The sequence below is a fragment of the Oncorhynchus clarkii genome, chromosome 7 (assembly GCF_045791955.1).
Source record: "Oncorhynchus clarkii lewisi isolate Uvic-CL-2024 chromosome 7, UVic_Ocla_1.0, whole genome shotgun sequence".
NCBI classification, from domain to species: domain Eukaryota; kingdom Metazoa; phylum Chordata; class Actinopteri; order Salmoniformes; family Salmonidae; genus Oncorhynchus; species Oncorhynchus clarkii.
The window spans coordinates 65,200,023-65,224,863 of record NC_092153.1 but is presented as its reverse complement, the minus strand read 5'-3'; the positions used below and the strand labels follow the sequence as shown (position 1 = coordinate 65,224,863).

General features: G+C 44.0%; 1 protein-coding gene across 1 annotated transcript in view; it reads right to left on the bottom strand.

The window, feature by feature from the left end:
* Positions 1–385: 385 nt before the first annotated feature.
* The window catches only part of LOC139413695 (FKBP prolyl isomerase 5), a 47,558-nt gene continuing 23,102 nt past the window's right edge, over positions 386–24,841 (bottom strand). Inside the window, exons 4-11 of the mRNA XM_071161367.1 lie at positions 20,482–20,624; positions 20,100–20,214; positions 19,676–19,832; positions 19,373–19,463; positions 19,010–19,093; positions 6,393–6,578; positions 2,851–3,090; positions 386–1,782 (exon numbers count right to left, since the gene is read on the bottom strand). Of these exons, the coding sequence (XP_071017468.1) occupies positions 1,669–1,782; positions 2,851–3,090; positions 6,393–6,578; positions 19,010–19,093; positions 19,373–19,463; positions 19,676–19,832; positions 20,100–20,214; positions 20,482–20,624 (1,130 nt within the window). The 3' untranslated portion in view covers positions 386–1,668. The remainder of the gene's footprint in view (positions 1,783–2,850; positions 3,091–6,392; positions 6,579–19,009; positions 19,094–19,372; positions 19,464–19,675; positions 19,833–20,099; positions 20,215–20,481; positions 20,625–24,841) is intronic.

Genomic DNA, 24,841 nt, shown 5'->3' with positions numbered 1-24,841 from the left:
TCAATACCATCTGTGTCATGAATATAACACTTACAACGGATTCTGTACAGTATGTGGTGAATATAGTATTATAACACTGTAAGACTCTTATGTCTAACGCTCAGTGTAGTCCAATAACATTCATAGTTGGGTCAGTATGAATAGAAGCAGGTCATTTGTATCCAGAGCATTGGTGAACAAATATTATGGATGTTATTAACATAGAAACTCTTGATAAGGTTTATATTCTGTGATATCTAGTCCTGGCAACACTACACTTAAATCCTAACCATGTGGCATTACTGTGGGTTAAGGTAACTACCCCCTAATAAATAGTGTGGGTACAGAGATACATTTTAAATTAAACAGATACGTTTCAATAAAAAAGGCATACACACACAAGGAGTCAATGGCTTCTTTTTATATTGAGAGCACAAGCCTCCCTTATTTTGTTTAACAATTATAAAATCATTAAGACAACCAAGGGCAGATGTCCAATGAATGCAAAAAAACGAAAGCCCAGATTTTATCCAAGGCGTCATTGAGTGTTATTGTTCATTAAAAGACAACATCGGTGATTTTACAATCTTAGCTGAAGATCGAGGTGCATCCTTGTCCATAATTGAACACTCTTTTATTAAAAGGAAATAAGACAAGTCAGACAGTACAGCCACCCATTCCAGGACTGAGGAGGAAGAGAACTACGAGACTAGAACCTTTTTTGTAATTACGGGAGACCTTGGTCCCAGCATGACTCCCTGTCAAAATAAAGGTTAAATAAAAACCTGCCCTAGATATTTTCAGTCACATAATTTAAATTCAAACAGTGTACTGTGAAAAAAGCATTTGCCCAGGAGAGAATGCAAGGTTGAAGTCAGAGAGGACTGGACAGCAGCTTGGAAAGCTGAGACTTAAAGCTTCATTATTGGACTTGCATTGATTTGGGCAGTCAACGAGAGTAGCACACACAGAACAGTATGTAGCATCTGTACCATGCAAGGGTCTATCTGGGATGAGCCTGTACTTGTTCATTCTCAATGTTCAAGAGTAAAGAGTGGGGGGGGTTCTTCAGTCACTGCAAATATACTGTATGACTCATTGTCTTAACATAAGTAGTCTTCTGGGACTGTGGGTGTTATGACAATTAAGTGACGATGACGCCAGCTGTTTTGTCTGTTATAGTGGCACAGTGTCACCACTTCCACATTGCCAAATTATGTATATTGAGGATTACAATTGTGACTAAGTACAAGGTGCAAGGCAACCCCAGCCAACTCAACCAATAGATTGAAGCTACCAAAATAGAATGATACCTGTTGCTCATCTGTATTGTGCCAAACGAGAAAATGCAATGGCAAAATGATATTTGATTATCAACATCAGAATGCAGACTGTGGGTTTGAGTTAAGTTGAGGTGTGCATTTGGAGGCATTGTGCAACGCAAGAGGTTCAGGACTAGACCTGGACTGGATTCCATGTTATGGACTGAAAGAAGGAATGCTGTTTGGCCTGCAGCCTTCCCCACTCACTTGCACCCCCTGTCTGTCGTGCAGGGGACAGCACATATGGTGGGGGGTGTAGGTAGGGGATGATGAGGTCAGGGTGGAGGGGTGTGGTCTGGCCCCGTCTGGTCCCTGCCTCTGTGTGCGTAGCGAGGGGAGACCTGCCCCCCTGGCCTCCTCTGGAGCATCAAGGACAGTCCTGGCCGTGGTCCTGACTCCTGCGGCGTCTCTTAATTGCCACTTGATGGTTCTCGTTCATCACGCCACTGTCCTCCCCCCTCCTCCTCTTCCCCTTCCCTGCCTGTTGAGCACACAAATACAAAGGAGAGGGACTTTTAAATGTTTAGATGTCTTCCATTGTGCAAAAATAAATCACTTTTTATACATTTTGTTTTGCAATATTAACGAGTATAATATTTATTACACTAGATTATGGAATAAAAAGGAAGCATAGAGTGGTGAAGAGTGGTCCTCTGTAGCTCAGTTTGTAAGAGCATGGCTCTTACAACGGCAGGATAGTGGGTTTGATTCAGACAACCACCCATACGCTTGGGCATGAGTCCTTTCGATAAAAGTGTCTGCAAAATGGCATATATTATAAAAAGAGAACAAAAGTTGAGTACTACCACTAGATGTCAGCCTATTACCACTAAACGTGAAACTCTAAACCAGCGATTCTCTACTGGTGGGTCACAACCCAAATTAGCGTGTCTGAGTAAAAAACGATAACTTTTAATTGTCAAAAAAATCTGGATTTTTTTCCCCCCATGAAATAAATACTCCAGTCTGAAAATAAACGACTAAAACCAGATAGAGAGTGTGTAGAAATGATAATGGACCTATCATTTGATCTAAACTATTTTTCTTGAATCACAGAGATTTCAATAGCAGCGCTATTGGATTTTATTAATTGTGTGGTCAAACCAGTAAGCTTGCCAACATTTGTCATGAAAAACATGATCAATATGGAATAATTAATAATGCAAGATGTGGGAAATGTGTTCCCTTGTCATATAAAACAACAATGAGATTGTAAAAAAAACCTGGGATGAAACTAAAAACACAGTTGAGAACCACTGCTCTAAACCATGAACCATGGACCACAGTCAGTCAGCAGCACAGCACAGATTATTGAAATAGATTAACATCTCATATCACATGTATCAAATTACTCAAACAGTGAACAAGGTCAGATTGTAAAACTAATTGCACATCCATATTGCGTCCCAAATGGTACCCTATTCCCAATACAGTGCACAACTTTTGACCAGGGCCGATTGCGCTCTGTTCAAAAGTAGTGCACTATATAGGGAATAAGTTGCAGTTTGGGATGCGGCCCATCCAGACTGTGAAAGATGTTGTTACAGACCTTGACGTCATGTTCAGCAAACTTCTGGAACATGTTGGCATAGATCTTCTTGTCCCTTTCATGGTGTTCCCGGATTTTGCATTGACAGATAGAGACTTGACCGTGTGCCGCCCGGTTGGAGGGGTTGACCTGCAGCACCAGTTTAAAGTCAGACATGGCCAGGCTGAACTCATTACGGAAGAGACGAGCCTCCCCACGCCGGTACAGAGCCTTCTCATTCTTCCCATCCAATTCGATCACCTGCGAGATACACACAGACACACAACTACATTGGTAACATTTTACATTAAGGTATACCTACAGGGATTTATAAAGGGCTTTAGAAATAGTTTTAAAAAGCAAATTATTCGTTTATAAAGCTTATTTTTTGAACGCTTGCTAAACAGATTAATACATACACTACATGAACAAAAGTATGTGGACACCTCCTCAAACGTCTCATTCAAGAATTATGGACAATAATATGGAGCTGGTCCCCCCTTTGCTGCTTTGCTACAACAGCTTCCACTATTCTGGGAAGGCTTTCCACTTGCTTCCATTCAGCCACTAGAACATTAGTGAGGTCGGGCACTGATCAGTCGGCGTTCCAATTCAACCCAAAGGTGTTCGATGGGGTTGAGGTCAGGGCTCTGTGCAGGCCAGTCAAGTTCTTCCACACCAATCTAGATAAACCATTTATGTATGGACCTCGCTTTGTGCACGGGAGGCATTGTCATGCTGAAACATGAATGGGCCTTCCCGTTAAGATTTCACTTCACTGGAACTAAGGGGTCTAGCCCGAACCATGAAAAACAGCCTCAGACCATTATTCTTCCTCCACCAAACTTTAGTTGGCACTATGCATTGGGGTAGGTAGCATTCTCCTGGCATCCGCTAAACCCAGATCCGTCTGTCACTCCAGAGAACACTTTTCCACTGCCCCAGAGTCCAATGGGGGTGAGTTTTACACCACTCCAGCTGACGCTTGACATTATGCATAGTGATCTTAGGCTTGTGTGCGGCTGCTCAGCCATGGAAACCCATTTCATGAAGCTCCCGACGAACAGTTATTTTGCTGAAGTTGCATCCAGAGGCAGTTTGGAACTCGGTAGTGAGTGTTGCAACTGAGTATAGATACTTTTTACACAATATGTGCTACCGCACTCGGCAGTCCTGTTCTGTGAGCTTATGTGGCCTACTTCGTAGCTGAGCCATTGTTGCTCCTAGACCAACAACTTCGTAGCTGAGCCGTTGTTGCTCCACTTCACAATAACATCACTTACAATTGACCGGCACAGCTATAATGTCACGTTCTGACCTTAGTTCCTTTTTTATGTCTTTGTGTTAGTTTGGTCAGGGAGTGAGTTGGGGTGGGTAGTCTGTGTTCTTTTTCTATGTTGTATTTCTGTGTTTGGCCTGGTATGGTTCTCAATCAGAGGCAGCTGTCCATCGTTGTCTCTGATTGAGAATAATACTTAGGTAGCCTGTTTTCCCCATTTTGGTTGTGGGTGATTGTTTTCTGTTTAGTGTCTGTTCACCTGGCAGAACTGTTTAGTTTTTTCTTCATTATTATTTTGTGTAGTGTTCTGTTTGTTCAATTAAAATATTACGAACATTTACCACGCTGCATTTTGGTCCTCCTCTCCTTCCACCAACGAGAAGCGTTACAGAATCAACCACCAACCAAGGACCAAGAAGCGTGGTATCGAGCAGCAGCGTTCTCTGAACTCATGGACATGGGAGGAGATTTTAGACGGTATGGGACCCTGGGCACAGGCTGGGGAATATCGCCACCCCAAGGAAGAACTGGAGGCAGCGAGAGCTGAGCGGCGGCGATATGAGGAGATAGCACGGCAGTGCGACAGGCACGAGAGGCAGCCCCAAACATTTTTTGGGGAGGGGCACACGGGGAGTGTGGCGGAGTCAGGCTGGAGACCTGAGCCCACTCCTCGTGCTTACCGGAGGAAGCGCAGTACTGGTCAGCACCGTGTTATGCGGTCAAGCGCACGGTGTCGCCAGTATGCGCTCATAGCCCGGTGCGCTATAGGCCAGCCCCCCGCAAGTGCCATGCGAGTGTGGGCATCCAGCCAGGGCGTGTTGTGCCGGCTCAGCGTGTCTGGTCTCCGGTACGCCGTCTCGGCCCAGGGTATCCTGCACCTGCTCTGCGTGCTGTGTCTCCAGGGCGCTGGGAGGGTGCAGTGCATCCTATGCCTGCGCTCCGCCCGTGCCGGGCGAATGTGGGCATTGAGCCTAAGGAAGAGGTCCATCCGGTGCCTCCTCCATGCACCAGGCCTACTGTAGGTATCCCCAGCCTGGAGGGTCCTGTGGCAGCCCCACGCACCAGGCTGTCTCTCCGTCTCCTCCCTCCAGGTTCGTCCGTCTGTCCTGAGCTGCCAGAGCCGCCCGTCTGTCCTGAGCTGCCAGAGCCGCCCGTCAGTCAGGAGCTGCCGGAGCCGCCCTTCACTCCGGTGCTGCCGGAGTCTCCCGCCTGTCCGGCGCTACCGGAGTCTCCCGTCTATTCGGGGCCCGCTGTTAGGGTCCCCAGTACGAGGTCGGCGGCGAGGGTCGCCGCTCCAAAGGCGTCACTTAAGTGGGCCAAGACTATGGTGGAGTGGGGGACACGTCCCGCGCCAGAGCCGCCACCGCGGACAGACGCCCACCCAGACCCTCCCCTATAGGTTCAGGTTTTGCGGCACCTTCGGGGGGGTGGGGGGGGAGTGCTGTCACGTTCTGACCTTAGTTCCTTTTTTATGTCTGTGTTAGTTTGGTCAGGGCGTGAGTTGGGGTGGGTAGTCTATGTTCTTTTTCTATGTTGTATTTCTGTGTTTGATCTGGTATGGTTCTCAATCAGAGGCAGCTGTCCATCGTTGTCTCTGATTGAGAATCATACTTAGGTAGCCTGTTTTCCCCATTTTGGTTGTAGGTGATTGTTTTCTGTTTAGTGTCTGTTAACCTGGCAGAACTGTTTTGTTTTCTCTCCTAGTTATTATTTTGTGTAGTGTTCTGTTTGTTCAATTAAAATATGATGAACATTTACGACGCTGCAATTTGGTCCTCCTCTCCTTCCACCAACGAGAAGAGTTACATCTAGCAAGGAAGAAATTTTACAAACTGACTTGTTGGAAAAGTGGCATCCTATGATTGTGCCATGTTGAAAGTCACTGAGCTCTTCATTATGGCCATTCTACTGCCAATGTTTGTCTATGGAGACTACATGGCTGTGTGCTCGATTTTATATACCTGTCAGCAACGGGTGTGGCTGAAATAGCTGAATCCACTAATTTCAAGTAGTGTCCACATTTTTTGTAAATATATTGCATATAGTATATATAGTGCATATAGTATGTATATATATAAATGTACATATATATACAGTGTATATATAAATGTACATATGTATACAACCCCACTGACCCAGAGCAAAGAGTTAAAGACACACACAACTGTATGCTATTCCATGCACAGGCACTAGCTGCATGCTCTGTTCGGCTTCAGAATATGGTATACGTGTATATGTGTGTGGGGATCCCATGTGTGCAGCCAGGTATGCATTGAGATTGTACCTTGTTGCAGTTCTCCACAACCAGTGCATACTCTCTCAGCCTCAGGTAGCACATTGCCAGGTTGAGCTGGGCGACCAGTAGGAAGTTCTGGATCGTCTGTTGCTGTTCCTTCCCTACACCAAACTCCATCTCGAGCCACGACACAATACGCTGGTATTGGACCACCGCCTGCAGGAAACACCCTGCCTAGAACCAGGGACAACACATGGAGTAGGTTTTGCAGGTCTCATGCAAAAATGCAACATTTAATAACGCAAAAGAAATGTGCAAAGCAGGAACATACACAGATAGGGCTCTACCAATGCAGAGCACATGTCCCTTTGCCCTTCCAATCTCTAAAGTTCCCTTTTGTATTGGGTTATAAAAAAGTATACAGTACCAGTTAACAGTTTGGACACACCTACTCATTCAAGAAAAAAAGTGTTTAAACAAATCAAAATATATTTGAGATTTGAGATTCTTCAAAGTAGCCACCCTTTGCCTTGATGACAGCTTTGCACACTCTTGGCATTCTCTCAGCCAGCTTCATGACGTAGTCACCTGGACAGCATTTCAATCAATAGATGTGCCTTGTTAAAAGTTAATTCGGGGAATTTCTTTCCTTCTTAATGCGTTTGAGCCAGTCAGTTGTGTTGTGACAAGGTAGGGGTTGTATACAGAAGATACAGATACAGAAGATAACCCTATTTGGTAAAATACCAAGTCCATATTATGGCAAGAACAGCTCAAAAAGCAAAGAGAAACGACAGTCCATCATCATTACTTTATTAATTTAAAACATGAAGATCAGTCAATCCGGGAAAATGTAAAAAAGTTTGAAAGTTTCCTCAAGTGCAGTCGCATAAACCATCAAGCGATATGATGAAACTGGCTCTCATGAGGACCGCCACAGGAAAGGAGGACCCAGAGTTACCTCTGCTGCAGAGGATAAGTTCATTAGAGTTAACTGCACCTCAGATTGCAGCCTAAATAAATGCTTCACAGAGTTCAAGAAACAGACACATCTCAACATCAACTGTTCAGAGGAGACTGTGTGAATCAGGCCTTCATGGTTGAATTGTTGCAAGGAAACCACTACAAATGGACACCAATAATAAGAAGAGACTTGCTTAGGCCAAGAAACATGAGCAATAGACATTACACCGGTGGAAATCTGTCCTTTGGTCTGATGAGTCCAAATTTTAGATTTTTGGGTCCAACCGCCGTGTCTTTGTGAGACGCAGAGTAGGTGAATGATGATCTCTGCATGTGTGGTTTCCAAAGTGAAGCATGGAGGAGGAGGTGTGATGGTGCGGGAGTGCTTTGCTGGTGAGACTGTTAGAATTCAAGGCACACTTAATCAGCATGGCTACCACAGCATTCTGCAGCGATACGCCATCCCAACTGGTTTGCACTTAGTGTCACTATCATTCGTTTTTCAACAGGACAATGACCCAAAACACACCTCCCGGCTGTGTAAGGGTTATTTGACCAAGGAGAGTGATGGAGTGCTGCATCAGATGACCTGGCCTCCACAATCACCCGACCTCAACCCAATTGAGATGGTTTGGGATGAGTTGGACCGCAGAGTGAAAGAAAAGCAATCAACAAGTGCTCAGCATATTTGGGAACTCCATCAAGAATGTTGGAAAAGCATTCCTCATGAAGCTGGTTGAGAGAATGCCAAGAGTGTGCAATGATGTCATCAAGGCAAAGAGTGGCTACTTTGGAGAATCTAAAGTCTAAAATATATTTTGATTTGTTTAACACTTTTTTGGTCACTACATGGTTATTCCACATGTGTTATTTCATAGTTTTGATGTCTTCAATATTATTATACAATGTAAAAAAAATAGTGAAAATAAAGAAAAACCCTTGAATGAGTAGGTGTATCCAAACCTTTGACTGGTACTGTGTGTGTATGTGTATATATACATATAACATCAAAAGGGTGGGGAAAGGAACCATATTTCGGTAATCCAACCAGCTGAAAATATGTGTTGGTACTTAAAGAATATGATGCCAGATCAGTTGTCATCTGAGACATTAATACTAATGATAGGATGACATAAACTGTATCTTGGAAAGTCTACACATTATAGTTATCAGATTCACATGGAATTGTTGTGCAATTTAAATGTTTAAATATGAAACTATTTGTGAAAAGATTAAATGTACTTTAGCTTCTTAATGAGAGAACGGTTAGTTATAGAGTAAACTCTGCCAACTCAGTGGCCCCGCCCATGTGTACAGACAGTGGTTGTAAACTATGAAACAGGGCCCTCTCTCCCAATCCTATATAAGCCCCTTGACGAAAATGTAACTTCCTGTTCCAAGGACTTGTGGACTTGAGGTCCCCACGTTGAAAGGACAACCACCTACAGAACTAAGCTAACCTTAGAGAACCTAACGAAATTAGCATTGAATTTCAATGTGAAGTTGACGACCTACACGCCGAAAGGATGAATTTTGACTATACCAGCCAGAATATAGCATGAGCATATTAGCATGGCAACTTGGTATGAACTTTGAACTCTTATTTACTAAAGAAGTGATACTTCCTAGCCATCGCGTTAGCGCAGCAACTGTAGAAGTGGAGTAGGAGAGGACGGACAGAGTATTTGTTCTATCACAAGACGACGGTACTACCAAGTATCCATTCTACCATCAGACATTCTTCAAAGGACAACCCGGCCTCCCATCTACGACCCACTGTTTGAAGCGCAGCTCAGAGTAAATATTTATTGCATTTTCGTTTTTGAAATGGGCGGTAATTTAGAATGCATAAGATACTATATTTTCGATAGCATAGCTGCCTATGGCCCGATAGAGACATAGCTTCTCCCTCTTCCCGCTCATTCATTCAAATACCCACCCCCTTTCTCTGTGTAACCAGCTGTCATATCTGTTCCGTGTTTTCCTTTATGACATCATTTGTAATCAATGTATGATACATTCTGTGTATATGTAATTCTGTGTGATTATTTAGGTATTTAGTAAATAAATAATGAAACCAAATTTTGTATTGCTGATTCAACTTGTTAGCCAGGGTTTGTGAAGATAACCAAGAACTTACAACTTTCAGATGAGACTAAACAATCAACAGTCAATTAAATATTGACTGCTATTGATGTAAAAGATTACTAGGTCTTTAAGAGTTTATTTGGAAGATAACAGCTCTATAAACATTCTTTAGTGGTACCCCGACTTTCTAGTTAATTACATTCAACTGATTAGCTGAATCAGGTATTATGAATTACAGAGAAATTATTTTATAGAATAGCATGTCATGTCACTTAATGCAGCATAACCAAAGACACAACAATATATATACACACACACTGACTGTACAAAACATTATGAACACCTGCTCTTTCCATGACGTAAACTGACAAGGTGAATCCAGGTGAAAGAAAGCAATGATCCCTTATTGATGTCACTTATTAAATCTGTTATGGTGAGTGAATGAGGACCCAAAAGCGAACTAACTTAAACAGAGCTTCTTTAATAACCAAACATAGGTAGGCTCAGATAGACCGGCAGATTCCGACAGGACAGGACAAGGTTACAGCAAACATGACGATAGTCTGGCTCAGGCATGAAACACAACAAACAAGAATCCGACAAGGACAGGAACAGAAACAGAGAGAGATATAGGGACCTAATCAGAGGGAAAAAGGGAACAGGTGGGAAACGGGGTGAATGGGTAGTCAGAGGAGACAAGGAACAGCTGGGGGAAAGCGGGGGAGAAAAGGTAACCTAACAACGACCAGCAGAGGGAGACAGGGTGAAGGGAAAGGACAGAGACAAGACACAACATGACAGTACATGACAGTACCCCCCCACTCACCGAGCGCCTCCTGGCGCACTCGAGGAGGAAACCTGGCGGCAACGGAGGAAATCCTCGATCAGCGCACGGTCCAGCACGTCCCGAGAGGGAACCCAACTCCTCTCCTCAGGACCGTACCCCTCCCAATCTACGAGGTACTGGTGACCACGGCCCCGAGGACGCATGTCCAAAATTCTACGGACCCTGTAGATGGGTGCGCCCTCGACAAGGATGGGGGGGGGGGGGGGGGAGACGAGCGGGGGCGCGAAGGACGGGCTTGATGCAGGAGACATGGAAGACCGGGTGGACGCGACGAAGGTATCGCGGAAGAAGAAGTCGAACTGCGACAGGATTAATGACCCGAGAAATACGGAACGGACCAATGAACCGCGGGGTCAACTTGCGAGAAGCCGTCTTAAGGGGAAGGTTCTGAGTGGAGAGCCAAACTCTCTGACCGCGACAATATCTAGGACTCTTAGTTCTACGCTTATTAGCAGCCCTCACAGTCTGCGTCCTATAACGGCAAAGTGCAGACCTGACCCTCTTCCAGGTGCGCTCGCAACGTTGGACAAAAGCCTGAGCGGAGGGGACGCTGGACTCGGCGAACTGAGATGAGAACAGCGGAGGCTGGTACCCGAGGCTACTCTGAAAAGGAGATAGCCCGGTCGCAGACGAAGGAAGCGAGTTGTGGGCGTATTCTGCCCAGGGGAGCTGTTCTGACCAAGACGCAGGGTTACGAAAAGAAAGACTGCGTAAGATGCGACCAATAGTCTGATTGGCCCGTTCTGCTTGACCGTTAGACTGGGGGTGAAAGCCGGAAGAGAGACTGACGGAAGCCCCAATCAAACGGCAAAACTCCCTCCAAAATTGAGACGTGAATTGCGGACCTCTGTCCGAAACGACGTCTGACGGAAGGCCATGAATTCTGAAAACATTCTCGATGATGATTTGTGCCGTCTCTTTAGCAGAAGGAAGCTTAGCAAGGGGAATGAAATGAGCCGCCTTAGAGAACCTATCGACAACCGTAAGAATAACAGTCTTCCCCGCTGACGAAGGCAGTCCGGTGACAAAATCTAAGGCGATGTGAGACCACGGTCGAGAGGGAATAGGAAGCGGCCTGAGACGGCCGGCAGGAGGAGAGTTACCGGACTTAGTCTGCGCGCAGACCGAACAAGCAGCCACGAAACGACGCGTGTCATGCTCCCGGGTGGGCCCCCAAAAACGCTGGCGAATGGAAGCAAGCGTACCCCGAACGCCAGGGTGGCCGGCTAACTTGGCAGAGTGAGCCCACTGAAGAACGGCCAGACGAGTAGGAACGGGAACGAAAAGAAGGTTCCTAGGACAAGCGCGCGGCGACGGAGTGTGAGTGAGCGCTTGTTTTACCTGCCTCTCAATTCCCCAGACAGTCAACCCGACAACACGCCCCTCAGGGAGAATCCCCTCGGGGTCAGTGGAGGCTACTGAAGAACTGAAGAGACGAGACAAAGCATCAGGCTTGGTGTTCTTAGAGCCCGGACGATAAGAAATCACGAACTCGAAACGAGCGAAAAACAGCGCCCAACGCGCCTGACGCGCATTAAGTCGTTTGGCAGAACGGATGTACTCAAGGTTCCTATGGTCAGTCCAAACGACAAAAGGAACGGTCGCCCCCTCCAACCACTGTCGCCATTCGCCTAGGGCTAACCGGATGGCGAGCAGTTCGCGGTTACCCACATCATAGTTACGTTCCGACGGCGACAGGCGATGAGAAAAATACGCGCATGGGTGGACCTTGTCGTCAGAGAGGGAGCGCTGAGAAAGGATGGCTCCCACGCCCACCTCTGACGCGTCAACCTCGACAACGAACTGTCTAGAGACGTCAGGTGTAACAAGGATAGGAGCGGATGTAAAACGATTCTTGAGGAGATCAAAAGCTCCCTGGGCGGAAACGGACCACTTAAAGCACGTCTTGACAGAAGTAAGGGCTGTGAGAGGAGCTGCCACCTGACCGAAATTACGGATGAAACGACGATAGAAGTTCGCGAAGCCGAGAAAGCGCTGCAGCTCGACGCGTGACTTAGGGACGGGCCAATCAATGACAGCTTGGACCTTAGCGGGATCCATCTTAATGCCTTCAGCGGAAATAACAGAACCGAGAAATGTGACGGAGGAGGCATGAAAAGTGCACTTCTCAGCCTTCACAAAAAGACAATTCTCTAAAAGGCGCTGGAGGACACGTCGAACGTGCTGAACATGAATCTGGAGTGACGGTGAAAAAATCAGGATATCGTCAAGGTAAACGAAAACAAAGATGTTCAGCATGTCTCTCAGGACATCATTGACTAATGCCTGAAAGACAGCTGGAGCGTTAGCGAGGCCGAAAGGAAGAACCCGGTATTCAAAGTGCCCTAACGGAGTGTTAAACGCCGTCTTCCACTCGTCCCCCTCCCTGATGCGCACGAGATGGTAAGCGTTACGAAGGTCCAACTTAGTGAAAAACCTGGCTCCCTGCAGGATCTCGAAGGCTGAAGACATAAGAGGAAGCGGATAACGATTCTTCACTGTTATGTCATTCAGCCCTCGATAATCTATGCAGGGGCGCAGAGACCCGTCCTTCTTCTTGACAAAAAAAAACCCCGCTCCGGCGGGAGAGGAGGAGGGGACTATGGTACCGGCGTCAAGAGCTACAGACAAATAATCTTCGAGAGCCTTACGTTCGGGAGCCGACAGAGAGTATAGTCTACCCCGGGGGGGGGTGGTTCCCGGAAGGAGATCAATACTACAATCATACGACCGGTGTGGAGGAAGAGAGGTGGCCCTGGACCGACTGAACACCGTGCGCAGATCGTGATATTCCTCCGGCACCCCTGTCAAATCACCAGGCTCCTCCTGTGAAGAAGAGACAGAGGAAACAGGAGGGATAGCAGACATTAAACATTTCACATGACAAGAGACGTTCCAGGAGAGGATAGAATTACTAGACCAATTAATGGAAGGATTATGACAAACTAGCCAGGGATGGCCCAAAACAACAGGTGTAAAAGGTGAACGAAAAATTAAAAAAGAAATGGTTTCACTATGATTACCAGAAACAGTGAGGGTTAAAGGTAGCGTCTCACGCTGAATCCTGGGGAGAGGACTACCATCCAGGGCGAACAAGGCCGTGGGCTCCTTTAACTGTCTGAGAGGAATGTCATGTTCCCGAGCCCAGGTCTCGTCCATAAAACAGCCCTCCGCCCCAGAGTCTATTAAGGCACTGCAGGAAGCTGACGAACCGGTCCAGCGTAGATGGACCGACAAGGTAGTGCAGGATCTTGAAGGAGAGACAGGAGTAGTAGCGCTCACCAGTAGCCCTCCGCTTACTGACGAGCTCTGGCCTTTTACTGGACATGAAGTGACAAAATGACCAGCGGAACCGCAATAGAGACAGAGGCGGTTGGTGATTCTCCGTTCCCTCTCCTTAGTCGAGATGTGGATACCTCCCAGCTGCATGGGCTCAGCACCCGAGCCGGCAGAGGAAGATGGTAGTGATGCGGAGAGGGAGGCGACGGAGAGCGCGAGCTCCTTTCCACGAGCTCGGTGACGAAGATCAACCCGTCGCTCAATGCGAATAGCGAGTTCAATCAAGGAATCCACGCTGGAAGGAACCTCCCGGGAGAGAATCTCATCCTTTACCTCTGCGCGGAAACCCTCCAGAAGACGAGCGAGCAAGGCCGGCTCGTTCCAGCCACTGGAGACAGCAAGAGTGCGAAACTCAATAGAGTAGTCTGTTATGGATCGATTGCCTTGACATAGGGAAGACAGGGCCCTGGAAGCCTCCTCCCCAAAAACAGATCGATCAAAAACCCGTATCATCTCCTCCTTAAAGTCCTGATACTGGTTAGTACACTCAGCCCTTGCCTCCCAGATTGCCGTGCCCCACTCACGAGCCCGTCCAATAAGGAGAGATATGACGTAGGCGACACGAGCAGTGCTCCTGGAGTAAGTGTTGGGCTGGAGAGAAAACACAATATCACACTGGGTGAGGAACGAGCGGCATTCAGTGGGCTCCCCAGAGTAACACGGCGGGTTATTGATTCTGGGCTCCGGAGATTCGAAAGCCCTGGAAGTGGCCGGTGGATCGAGGCGGAGATGGTGAACCTGTTCTGTGAGGTTGGAGACTTGGGTGGCCAGGGTCTCAACGGCATGTCGAGCAGCAGACACTTCCTGCTCGTGTCTGCCTAGCATCGCTCCCTGGATCCTGACGGCTGAGTGGAGAGGATCCGAAGTCGCTGGGTCCATTCTTGGTCGGATTCTTCTGTTATGGTGAGTGAATGAGGACCCAAAAGCGAACTAACTTAAACAGAGCTTCTTTAATAACCAAACATAGGTAGGCTCAGATAGACCGGCAGATTCCGACAGGACAGGACAAGGTTACAGCAAACATGACGATAGTCTGGCTCAGGCATGAAACACAACAAACAAGAATCCGACAAGGACAGGAACAGAAACAGAGAGAGATATAGGGACCTAATCAGAGGGAAAAAGGGAACAGGTGGGAAACGGGGTGAATGGGTAGTCAGAGGAGACAAGGAACAGCTGGGGGAAAGCGGGGGAGAAAAGGTAACCTAACAACGACCAGCAGAGGGAGACAGGGTGAAGGGAAAGGACAGAGACAAGACACAACATGACAGTACATGACAAAATCCACTTCACTCAGTGTAGACGAAGGGGAGGAGGCAGGTTAAAGGATTTGTAAGCCAGTTGAGACATTTATTTTTTATGTATTTTTATTTAACCTTTATTTAACTAAGCAAGTCAGTTAAGAAAAACAAGTATTTACAATGACAGCCTACCCTAGCGACACTGGGACAATTGTACACCGCCCTATGAGACTCCCAATCACAGCCAGATATGATGCCGCCTGGATTTGAATCAGGGACTGTAGTGATGCCTTGTGTATTAAGATGCAGTGCCTTAGACCGCAGAGCCACTCAGGAGCCATAAATGGAGTGTGTATGTGTGCCATTCAGAGGGTGAATGGGCAAGACAAAAGATTGAAGTGCCTTTGAATGGGGTATGGTAGTAGGTGCCAGGTGTGCCGGTTTGTGTCAAGAACTGCAAAACTGCTGGGTTTTTCACGCTCAACAGTTTCCCGTGTGTATCAAGAACATTCCACCACCCAAAGGACATCCAGCCAACTTGACACAACTGTGGAAAGCATTGGAGTCAACATGGGCCAGCATCCCTGTGGAATGCTTTTAACACCTTGTAGAGTCCATGCCCAGATGCAACTCAACATTAAGAAGGTGTTTTTAATGTTATTTACACTCAATATATATAGTCTCATTTGCATATTTTGTTACAATATTTCAGAAAAAAATGTATACAAAAAACTAACTGTTAACTGTATACAGTTTTGTCATTGTTGTTCTGAACCCACCATCGTTAAATGTGTCATTTATTTAGCCATTAAGATGCGGCCATCTATTGTTTTTATGTAACTAAATAATCAAAGTCATAATTACTCAATGAGTCTGTGACCGCGGTTGCAGAATTTCTTTTTTCGGGGGTTCCCTTATTATAGTTTGAGCACCTGGGGAGGCAGGTAACCTAGTGGTTAGAGCGTTGGGCCAGTAACCAAAAGGATTGAATCCCTGAGCTGACAAGGTACAAATCTGTCGTTCTGCCCCTGAACAAGGCAGTTAACCCACTGTTCCTAGGCCGTCATTGCAAATAAGAATTTGTTCTTAACTGACTTGCCTAGTTAAATAAAATAAAAACTTCCCCCAAAAATGTTTTGTACACAACCCTTGTGAAAAGTACAACAAATACAGTAAGCATTATTACAATCTCTCAGTTTAGGGATTAACTCATCATTTTAAGGTTAGAGTTAAGGCATTAACTCAGAAATCTTAAGGTTAGGCATTAACTCTGAATGGTTAAGGTAAGGGTTAAGGTCTGGGATGGCTAAAAACAAAAATCTCAAATGTATCACTGGATTTGAACTTGCAACCTTTGGAATCAGAGGCAGATGCTTATGCCCATCCATGTCCTAGCAACACTGTCAAAGCTGTACAAAAAAATCTGCAAACAAGCAAACAACGGCCACGAACGGCGTGTTTACAATACCGTGTTTGTAATAAAGCATTATTTGTTTGACAGCCAATTCTGAGGTAGATAGCTAGCTTTAGCTTGGTACCTAGCTAGCACCAATACAACCAGCCTGAAAACAATGACCAGTAGAAACTGCAGTCATTTTCACTATTCTTAGCAATGATTTAGGAATCCTTGTGTGTAAGTATTAGCTAGGTAGCCACTTGTTGTTCGCCTATTGAAATTGAACTTCAGTTCATGAAAATAAATAGCTAGCCAGCTACTTAACCCTGTTGTCCAAAGCTAACGTTATCAGCAGCCAGCTAGCTTCATCTGGCTAGCAAGGCTCGACATGACCGGGTTATGTGTTGTGAAGCTAGCCACAATAAGTGGAATTTTCAGTTTGCCTTAAAAAAAAAGTACCTCTTTGAAAGTGATGCAGAAGGTTACAATTGGTGGAATCATGCCAAATTTAGACTAGATAATGTTAAACAAGGTTGGAATATGAAGCAATGAAATGGGTTATCAGTCTACTCTGTGACACCCACATAACACAACTGTGAAGAGTTTACACAAATATTAGCGTTGTAGCTCTTATCGCGGGACTGTGACTGTGTGAAATGACCTTCCCAGTCAGCCTACTGACTGGGAATTACTGTGTGTATTGACATTCATATTGCACTGTACAGCTTTTTTTTCCCCAATGTCCTCCAAAACATCCACACAGTATTGTTTTTCCTCAGGAATAGTGTTCAATACACATATTTTGACAATAAATGTGGCTCAGAGTCCTAAAATAAGGGCTACGATGCTAATGTTCTCTGAGTGTCACTGAGTAGACTGATACCCCATGTCATTGATCCACAATTCATAGGTGGGGCAGCCTAGTGGTTAGAGCGTTGGACTAGTAACTGGAAGGTTGCAAGTTCAAATCCCTGAGCTGACAAGGTACAAATCTGTCATTCTGCCCTGAACAGGCAGTTAGGCTGTCATTGAAAATAAGATTTTGTTCTTAACTGACTTGCCTAGTTAAATAAAGGTAAAAAAATAAATAAAAAAAGGTAAGGCTATACAGTGAAATAATATTCTCCCAATTCAATTCTAAAGTGTAATACATCCAGTCTGATTTCAACAGATTTTTGTCAAATTATTGTCTTTTGTTGATTTTATATAACAACATTCCAACCTCGTTTAGCATGATCTATTCAATTATGGCATAATTCTACTATTTGTATGCATTTGCATCACTGTCAGTTACATTATTTTATTTTGAAGGCTAACCGCAAAGTCCCCTATTGTGGCTAATCCTTATTGTGGCTAGCTTTACATAGATGGGTACAACCACCATTAATCAAATAAGAACTGTCTTATAAATTAGGGTTATATTAGAGTATGACAACTAGCTATGTAGTTAGTTAGCTAACTATAGCTAGTGAAACAGATTATGTAGTTTTGCTATGTTTTTTGGGAAGAACATTGTTTGCATCCATGAGCTAGCTAGCTTTTTTTATGACCAGCACTGTAGATGCGTGTCACGCCCTGACCTTAGATATCTCTGTTTTCTATATATTTTGGTTAGGTCAAGGTGTGACTAGGGTGGGTACTCTAGTGTTGAATGTCTAGGGGTTTGTATGGCTAGGGTTGTTGTAGGTCTAGGGGTTTTTGTAAATTCTATGTTGGCCTGATATGGTCCACAATCAGAGACAGCTGTTTATCGTTGTCTCTGATTGGGGATCATATTTAGGCAGCCCTGTTTCCCACTTTCTGGTGTGGGATCTTGTCTACATTGAGTTGCCTGAGTGCACACATGTAGCTTCACGGGTTGTTTGGTTGTTTTTGTTAGGTGAGTTTCAGTTGATTAAAATTATGTGGAACTCTACTCACGCTGCGCCTTGGTCTCCTCTTTACGACAATCGTGACAATGCGCGAGACAACTTTACCAGCATCATAGCATACCTATCGATGAATCGTTGTGACATATAAAATAGGAGTGATAGTGTAATCAATGTGTATTAACTACGCAAAAAACTAATGAACGCGTTAAATTATTATGTGACGTGCAGTCATATTTAGGTCCTGATTGGTCAACAAGTTTAGCATGCCCTGAATTTTTGACAGGTCAAATAACATGCAAAGACCCAAATGGCGTTTCATAGAAATCCTGGTTGAGAATGAAACGACTGAACAAATTAACAACGAAACAGCAAAGCAACTAAGTGAAAAAAATAGGTTTTGACTATGTTTTACTGGTAAAGGGGACATACGTAAATGCCAAGAAAATAGTGTTTTGGTCAGTGTGGTGTGTGTGTGTGTGTGTGTGTAACCTTTATTTAACTAGGCAAGTCAGTTAAGAAAAAAATTCTTATTCACAATGACAGCCTACCCCGGCCAAACCCGGATGACGCTTGGCCAATTGTGCGCCGCCCAATGGGACTCCCAATCACGGCCGGATGTGATAACGCCTGGATTCGAACCACGGACTGTAGTAACTCCTCTGGCACTGAGATGCAGTGCCTTAGACCGCTGTGTCCATGTGTGTGTGTTTTCACTATTTAACTGTACTAGAATGCTTAAAAGGCTGCTAAAATGTTAAATACCGGTTATCAGTATCGGTTTCTTTTGGCAAGGAAACTATCGGATATCGGTATCGGCCAAAAATGTCATAGCATCACTAGCTAAAATATTCATACACAGATGCATCCAATGGTCATTACATTTTGTCTATTGTCTGAAAGACAGAGATGGTGCACTATACCTTGAAATATTGGGTCCCTTTCTGTTTGGCTCTAGCAGACAAATCCAGTTTCTCCTTTAGATCCAATTCCCAAGATTCTTTGGCCTTGAAAAGAAAACATACTGTTATCAGTTTCAGAGAAGGCCTTGAAAAGAAAACATACTATCAGTTTCAGAGATGGTGACTTTCAATGAGATTATGCCTGTTTCTTCCCATTATTTTCTCCAGGGTCACTCTGCCATCATGCAATATCTAACTGAGACCCTCATTGTCTAAACTCCACCAGCTCAAATAAAAGCAATCTGTTGGCATCTTCCAGGGACACTAATAGGATACATGAACACATGATTTTTTACCCTATCTAATCCAGCAAATAGAACTCACCTTCTCAAAGTCATTTAGAGTCACTTCATACATCAGGTCTGAGTTTGGTCCAATCTTATGCTGTGCTCTACCATCTTTCCCAAAGCCATACCTACAAAAAACAAGAGCGAGAGTATTGTTTGGCTGATTATTTCTTACGCACACCTGTTCCATGAAAGGCTTACATTATTTCGCGATTTTTCTATAGAGATGCTTGTTCAAGGTTACAAATCATTGCTGATGATGACTGAGTAAGCATATCTACTTTGTGTTGCAACAGGTCCACTTCAGCGACAGGAAGTAGAGTAGAGTAAAGGCCCTTACTTGGGTTTTAAGTAGAGCATGCAGCATTCTCCTTTCTGCATCTTCTCCATGGCTCTGTCTACACCCAGAGGAACACCCATGTCCTCTGACTCGCCCACAACGAAGTGCACGTTCCTGGAGTCAAACAGACGCTCTCCACAGCGACCCTCAAGGTGCACTGTGGAATACAGGACTGCAATTGAAAATATACCAATTTTTTTTTTAATGGAAAATATTATTATTTTACTTCAGATAACAAACATAATGTAGGTTTGAATGTTCACTGTTTTTTTGTGTTTGAGACTGTACAAAAATCAATAAAATGTTGATCACAGTCAATGTGAGACAAAGCCTTTGTACCAAAATCAATACAAATATTGATCACCAAGTTCACAATTAATGAGATCACAATGAATGTGATGGAGAGAAGGCATGTCTCCCTCACCGTGGACAGTTGATCCATCATTGGGACTATTATAACCTTCCCCTTTGACCTTTATCCTCCTCGTGATGCCGCCATCGTCCGTCAGCACCTCCCCTTTGAAGCTCAGCAGCTCCACCTAAAGGAAGTGAAGAGACACGTAAGAACAGAAAAAACATCAAATCACATCCATTTGTTGGCAGTTTACCACAACAGTAACCATAAGATTCCATAATGATGACAATTATGACAGAGACAGTGTTATTTATGTGTTTTGTTCACAATGCAGAGAGAGAATCTAGAACAATCCACAGTCAGAATACAGTATAGGGGAAACCTGCTACTGTATGTGCAGATGAAGGCCCGTATACCACCATCACATTGGAAACCACTCTGCTTAACTTACCTCAAACTGTAGCATGGCATTGGGAGGTATTTTGGGGAGGCATCCAGCTGAACCATAAGCATATTCTGGTTTGCAGAGGAGCATGCACACCTCTCCTCTCTGCATAGAGGACACACCAATATCCAAGCCCTTAATCACCTGACCTGTGGAGTGATATATGAGAAGAGACATGATGAACAGATGTAGGCTACATATGCAGTGACATATAGGCGATACATACGGCAGGTGAATAAGATGTGTTACCACAACCCACCATCCACACTCCCTCCCCCAAACACACACAGATGTCAAACACATGTCACACTTTGAGATGTAAGTATGATGGTAGGGTAACAATTTATATTAAAGTCCCTTAATAAACCATTTATAAGTTTGTATAGAGTTCACTTATCAAGTATTAATCATTATTCCTATATTTGTCCATGTCAATAAGAAATCTCTAAATAGTAATTTACACATACATAAACAGTTTTAAATAATGTGTTAATGATTTATAAGAAAATTAGTAAGGTGTTTCATCATTGTATGTTCACAATTTGTAAATTATGAATAATGTATTACTGATGTACTTATAAACCAGTTCTAAAGGAGTTATTGTCAACTCATAAGATTATGTATGAGGCATTTGTTAATGGTTGATACGGTATATTATTAGTATAATGATGCAAAAGCATCTGCTACTCTTCCTGGGTCCACATAAAACATGAAACATGACATAATACAGAACATCAATAGACAACAGCTCAAGGACAGAACTACATAAACTTTTTTTTAAACAAAAGGCACACATAGCCTACATATCAATACATACACACAAACTATCTAGGTCAAAAATGAATTGTTTGACTCACCATTTACAGTGCATTGAGAAAGTATTCAGACCCCTTGACTTTTTCCACATTTTGTTACGTTACAGCCTCATTCTAAAATGGATTAAATCGATTTTTTTCCCCATAATGACAAAGCGAAAACAGATTTTTAGAAATGCTTGCATTATTAGAAATATAAACAGAAATACCTGATTTACATAAGTATTCAGACCCTTTGCTATGAGACTCGAAATTGGAGTCCACCTGTGATAAATTCAATAGTTTGGACATGATTTGGTAAGGCACACAGCTGTTTATATAAGGTCAGACAGTTGATAGTGCATGTCAGAGCAAAAACCAAGCCATGAAGTCGAAGGAATTGTCCGTAGAGCACAGAGACAGGATTGTGTCGAGGCACAGATCTGGGGAAGGGTACCAAAACATTTCTGCAGCATTAAAGGTCCCCAAGAACACAGTGGTCTCCATCATTCTTAAATGGAAGAAGTTTGGAACCACCAAGACTGTGCTGCCATCCTGTTAGAAGGTAATATAGTACTTTATTATAGTGGTTAAGATGAACTTTCATTGTGTTCCATTGTGCTTATCGCCCCCTAGTGGAGCTTTATGGTACTTAGAAAGACTGCACGGAATCAGGAAGTATGGTGCAGTTCTTTCTGTGCAGCTATTCCTTGTCACGCTTCAGCCACTGAAAATATTTGTTTGTAAGTTCAATTCAAGCATATTGCTAGTGATGATAATATTGTTTATTGATAAAATTGCTTACTTATAAATGTTGGTTGGTTGCATTTACACAAATTGCAATGCCTTTCATGTATGCCAGTCAGCTGTATTAGTTTGTAAAACATACAATACTGTACTTGTGTTACTGTTTCTAGTGTAATATGCTTTGTTATTGTACAGAGGTGTTTTGACATTATTAGAGTAATGAAAAGAGTTGGCTAGTTACTACTCATATGGTAATTAGCTATCTAGTTTGGCATCATGCCAGATACATGGTTTCTTGGCAGGTGCGTTGAATTAATGCAACTTCAACTTGAAATGTATAATGTACAGCTACAGTATGTCAATGTTAATTGAATACTAAAGTATATTATTTTCTGTATTTTGCAGTTCCACAACAAACGTTTTCAATATATCCGTTCAAGAAAAGTCAAGCCTTGGGAGTTTTATTGAAGACTTAGTTGTTAGCTATCTGTCTAATTCTGCACGGGAACGCAATTCCAGAGCAGAATAAAGACTCTTCCTAAAGATGGACGCCCTGCCAAACTGAGCAATCGTGGGAGAAGGGCCTTGGTCAGGGAGGTGACACAGAACCAGATGGTCACTCTGACAGAACTCCAGAGTTCCTCTGTGGAGATGGGAGAACGTTCCAGAAGGACAACCATGTCTGCAGCACTCCACCAATCAGGCCTTATGGCAGTGGCCAGGCGGAAGCCACTGCTCAGTAAAAGGCACATGACAGTCCGCTTGGAGTTTGCCAAAAGGCACCTAATGACTCTCAGACCATGAGAAATAAGATTCTCTGGTCTGATGATATCAAGATTGAACTCTTTGGCCTGAATGCCAAGCGTCATGTCTGGAGGAAACCTGGCACCATCCCTATGGTGAAGCATGGAGGTGGCAGCATCATGCTGTGGCGGCAGGTAGCCTAGTGGTTTGAGCGTTGGACTTGTAACCGAAAGGTTGCAAGATCGAATCCCCGAGCTGACAAGGTAAAAATCTGTCGTTCTGCCCCTGAACAAGGCAGTTAACCCACTGTTCCTAGGCCGTCATTGCAAGTAAGAATTTGTTCTTAACTGGCTTGTCTAGTTAAATAAAGGTTAAAAAATAAATAAAAATGCTGTGGGGATGTTTTGGGATAGTCAGGAATGAGGAATGAAGCAAAGTACAGAGAGATCCTTGACTAAAACCTGCTCCAGAGCGCTCAGGACCTAAGACTGGGGCGAAGGTTCGCTTTCCAACAGGACAACGACCCTCAGCAAACAGCCAAGACAACGCAGGAGTGGCTTTGGGACAAGTCTCTCCTTGAGTGGCACAGCCAGAGGCCGGATTTGAACCCGATAGAACATCTCTGGATAGACCTGAAAATAGCCATGCAACAACGCTCCCCATCCAACCTGACAGAGCTTGAGAGGATCTGCAGAGAATAATGGGAGAAACTCCCCAAATACAGGTGTGCCAAGCTTGTAGCGTCAGTGCTTTAACAAAGGGTCTGAAAACTTCTGAATACTCTGTCAGGCATTGCAAAAATGTCTAAAAACATGTTTTTGCTTTTGTGTGTAGATTGAGATTTTTTTAAATATATACATTTTAGTATAATGCTGTAATGTAACAAAAGTCAGGGGTTCTGAAAACTTTCCGAATGTACTGTATGTAACTAGCAACATTGCTAAAGCTTAGATCTGTATAAGTAAATATTTGTGTGGTCTCTGACACCCAAAGTCAGTATCTACTTGCTTTTTAGCAATAAAATTTAAGTTTGTAATTTTTGTTTAATACCTCTTCCATGGAGGTTTTCATATTGATCTAGAACAAGACAAAAACAGCAATGCCTTTCCTAAGAGCCTGAAGCATGCTCTAAGACACCTGTATTTATTTGTTTTTACCATAAAGAGCTTACATTAAGGCCATTCTTCTGAAAAAGTGGTCAAAAAAAGATCCAAGTCCTTGATTTTTCAATTACTTCGAAAGTTTTCACTTTGTCATTCTGGGATGTTGTGTGTAGATGGGCTTTGAATTCAGGCTGTAACACAACACAATGTGGAATAAGTCTAGGTGTATGAATAATTTCTGAAAGCACTGTATACAAATGGGGAGAAATACCATCAAATCAAATTTTATTGGTCACATACACATGGTTAGCAGATGTTACTGTGAGTGTAGCGAAATGTTTGTGCTTCTAGTTCCAACAGTGCAGTAATACCTAACAAGTAATCTAACAATTGCACAGCTACCTAATACACACAAATCTAAGCAAAGGGATGGAATAAGAATATATACATGTAAATATATGGATGAGCGAAGACCGAGCGGAATAGGCAAGATGCAATAGATGGTATAAAAATACAGTGTATATACATATGGGATGAGTAATGCAAGATATGTTAACATTATTAAAGTGACTAGTGATCCATTTATTAGAGTGGCCAATGATTTAAAGTCTGTATGTAGGTAGCAGCCTCTCTGTGTTAGTGACGACTGTTTAACAGTCTGATGGCCTTGAGATAGAAGCTGTTTTTCAATCTCTCGGCCCCAGCTTTGATGCACCTGTTCTGGCCTCACCTTCTGGATGGTAAGCGGGGTGAACAGGCAGTGGCTCGGGTGGTTGTTGTCCTTGATGATCTTTTTGGCCATCCTGTGACAACGGGTGCAGTAGGTCTCCTGGAGGGCAGGTAGTTTGCCCCGGGTGATGCGTTGTGCAGACCGCACCACCCTCCTGGAGAGCCCTGCGGCAGTGGCAGTGCAGTTGTCGTACCAGGTGGTGATACAGCCCGACAGGATGCTCTCAATTGTGCATCTGTAAAAGTTTG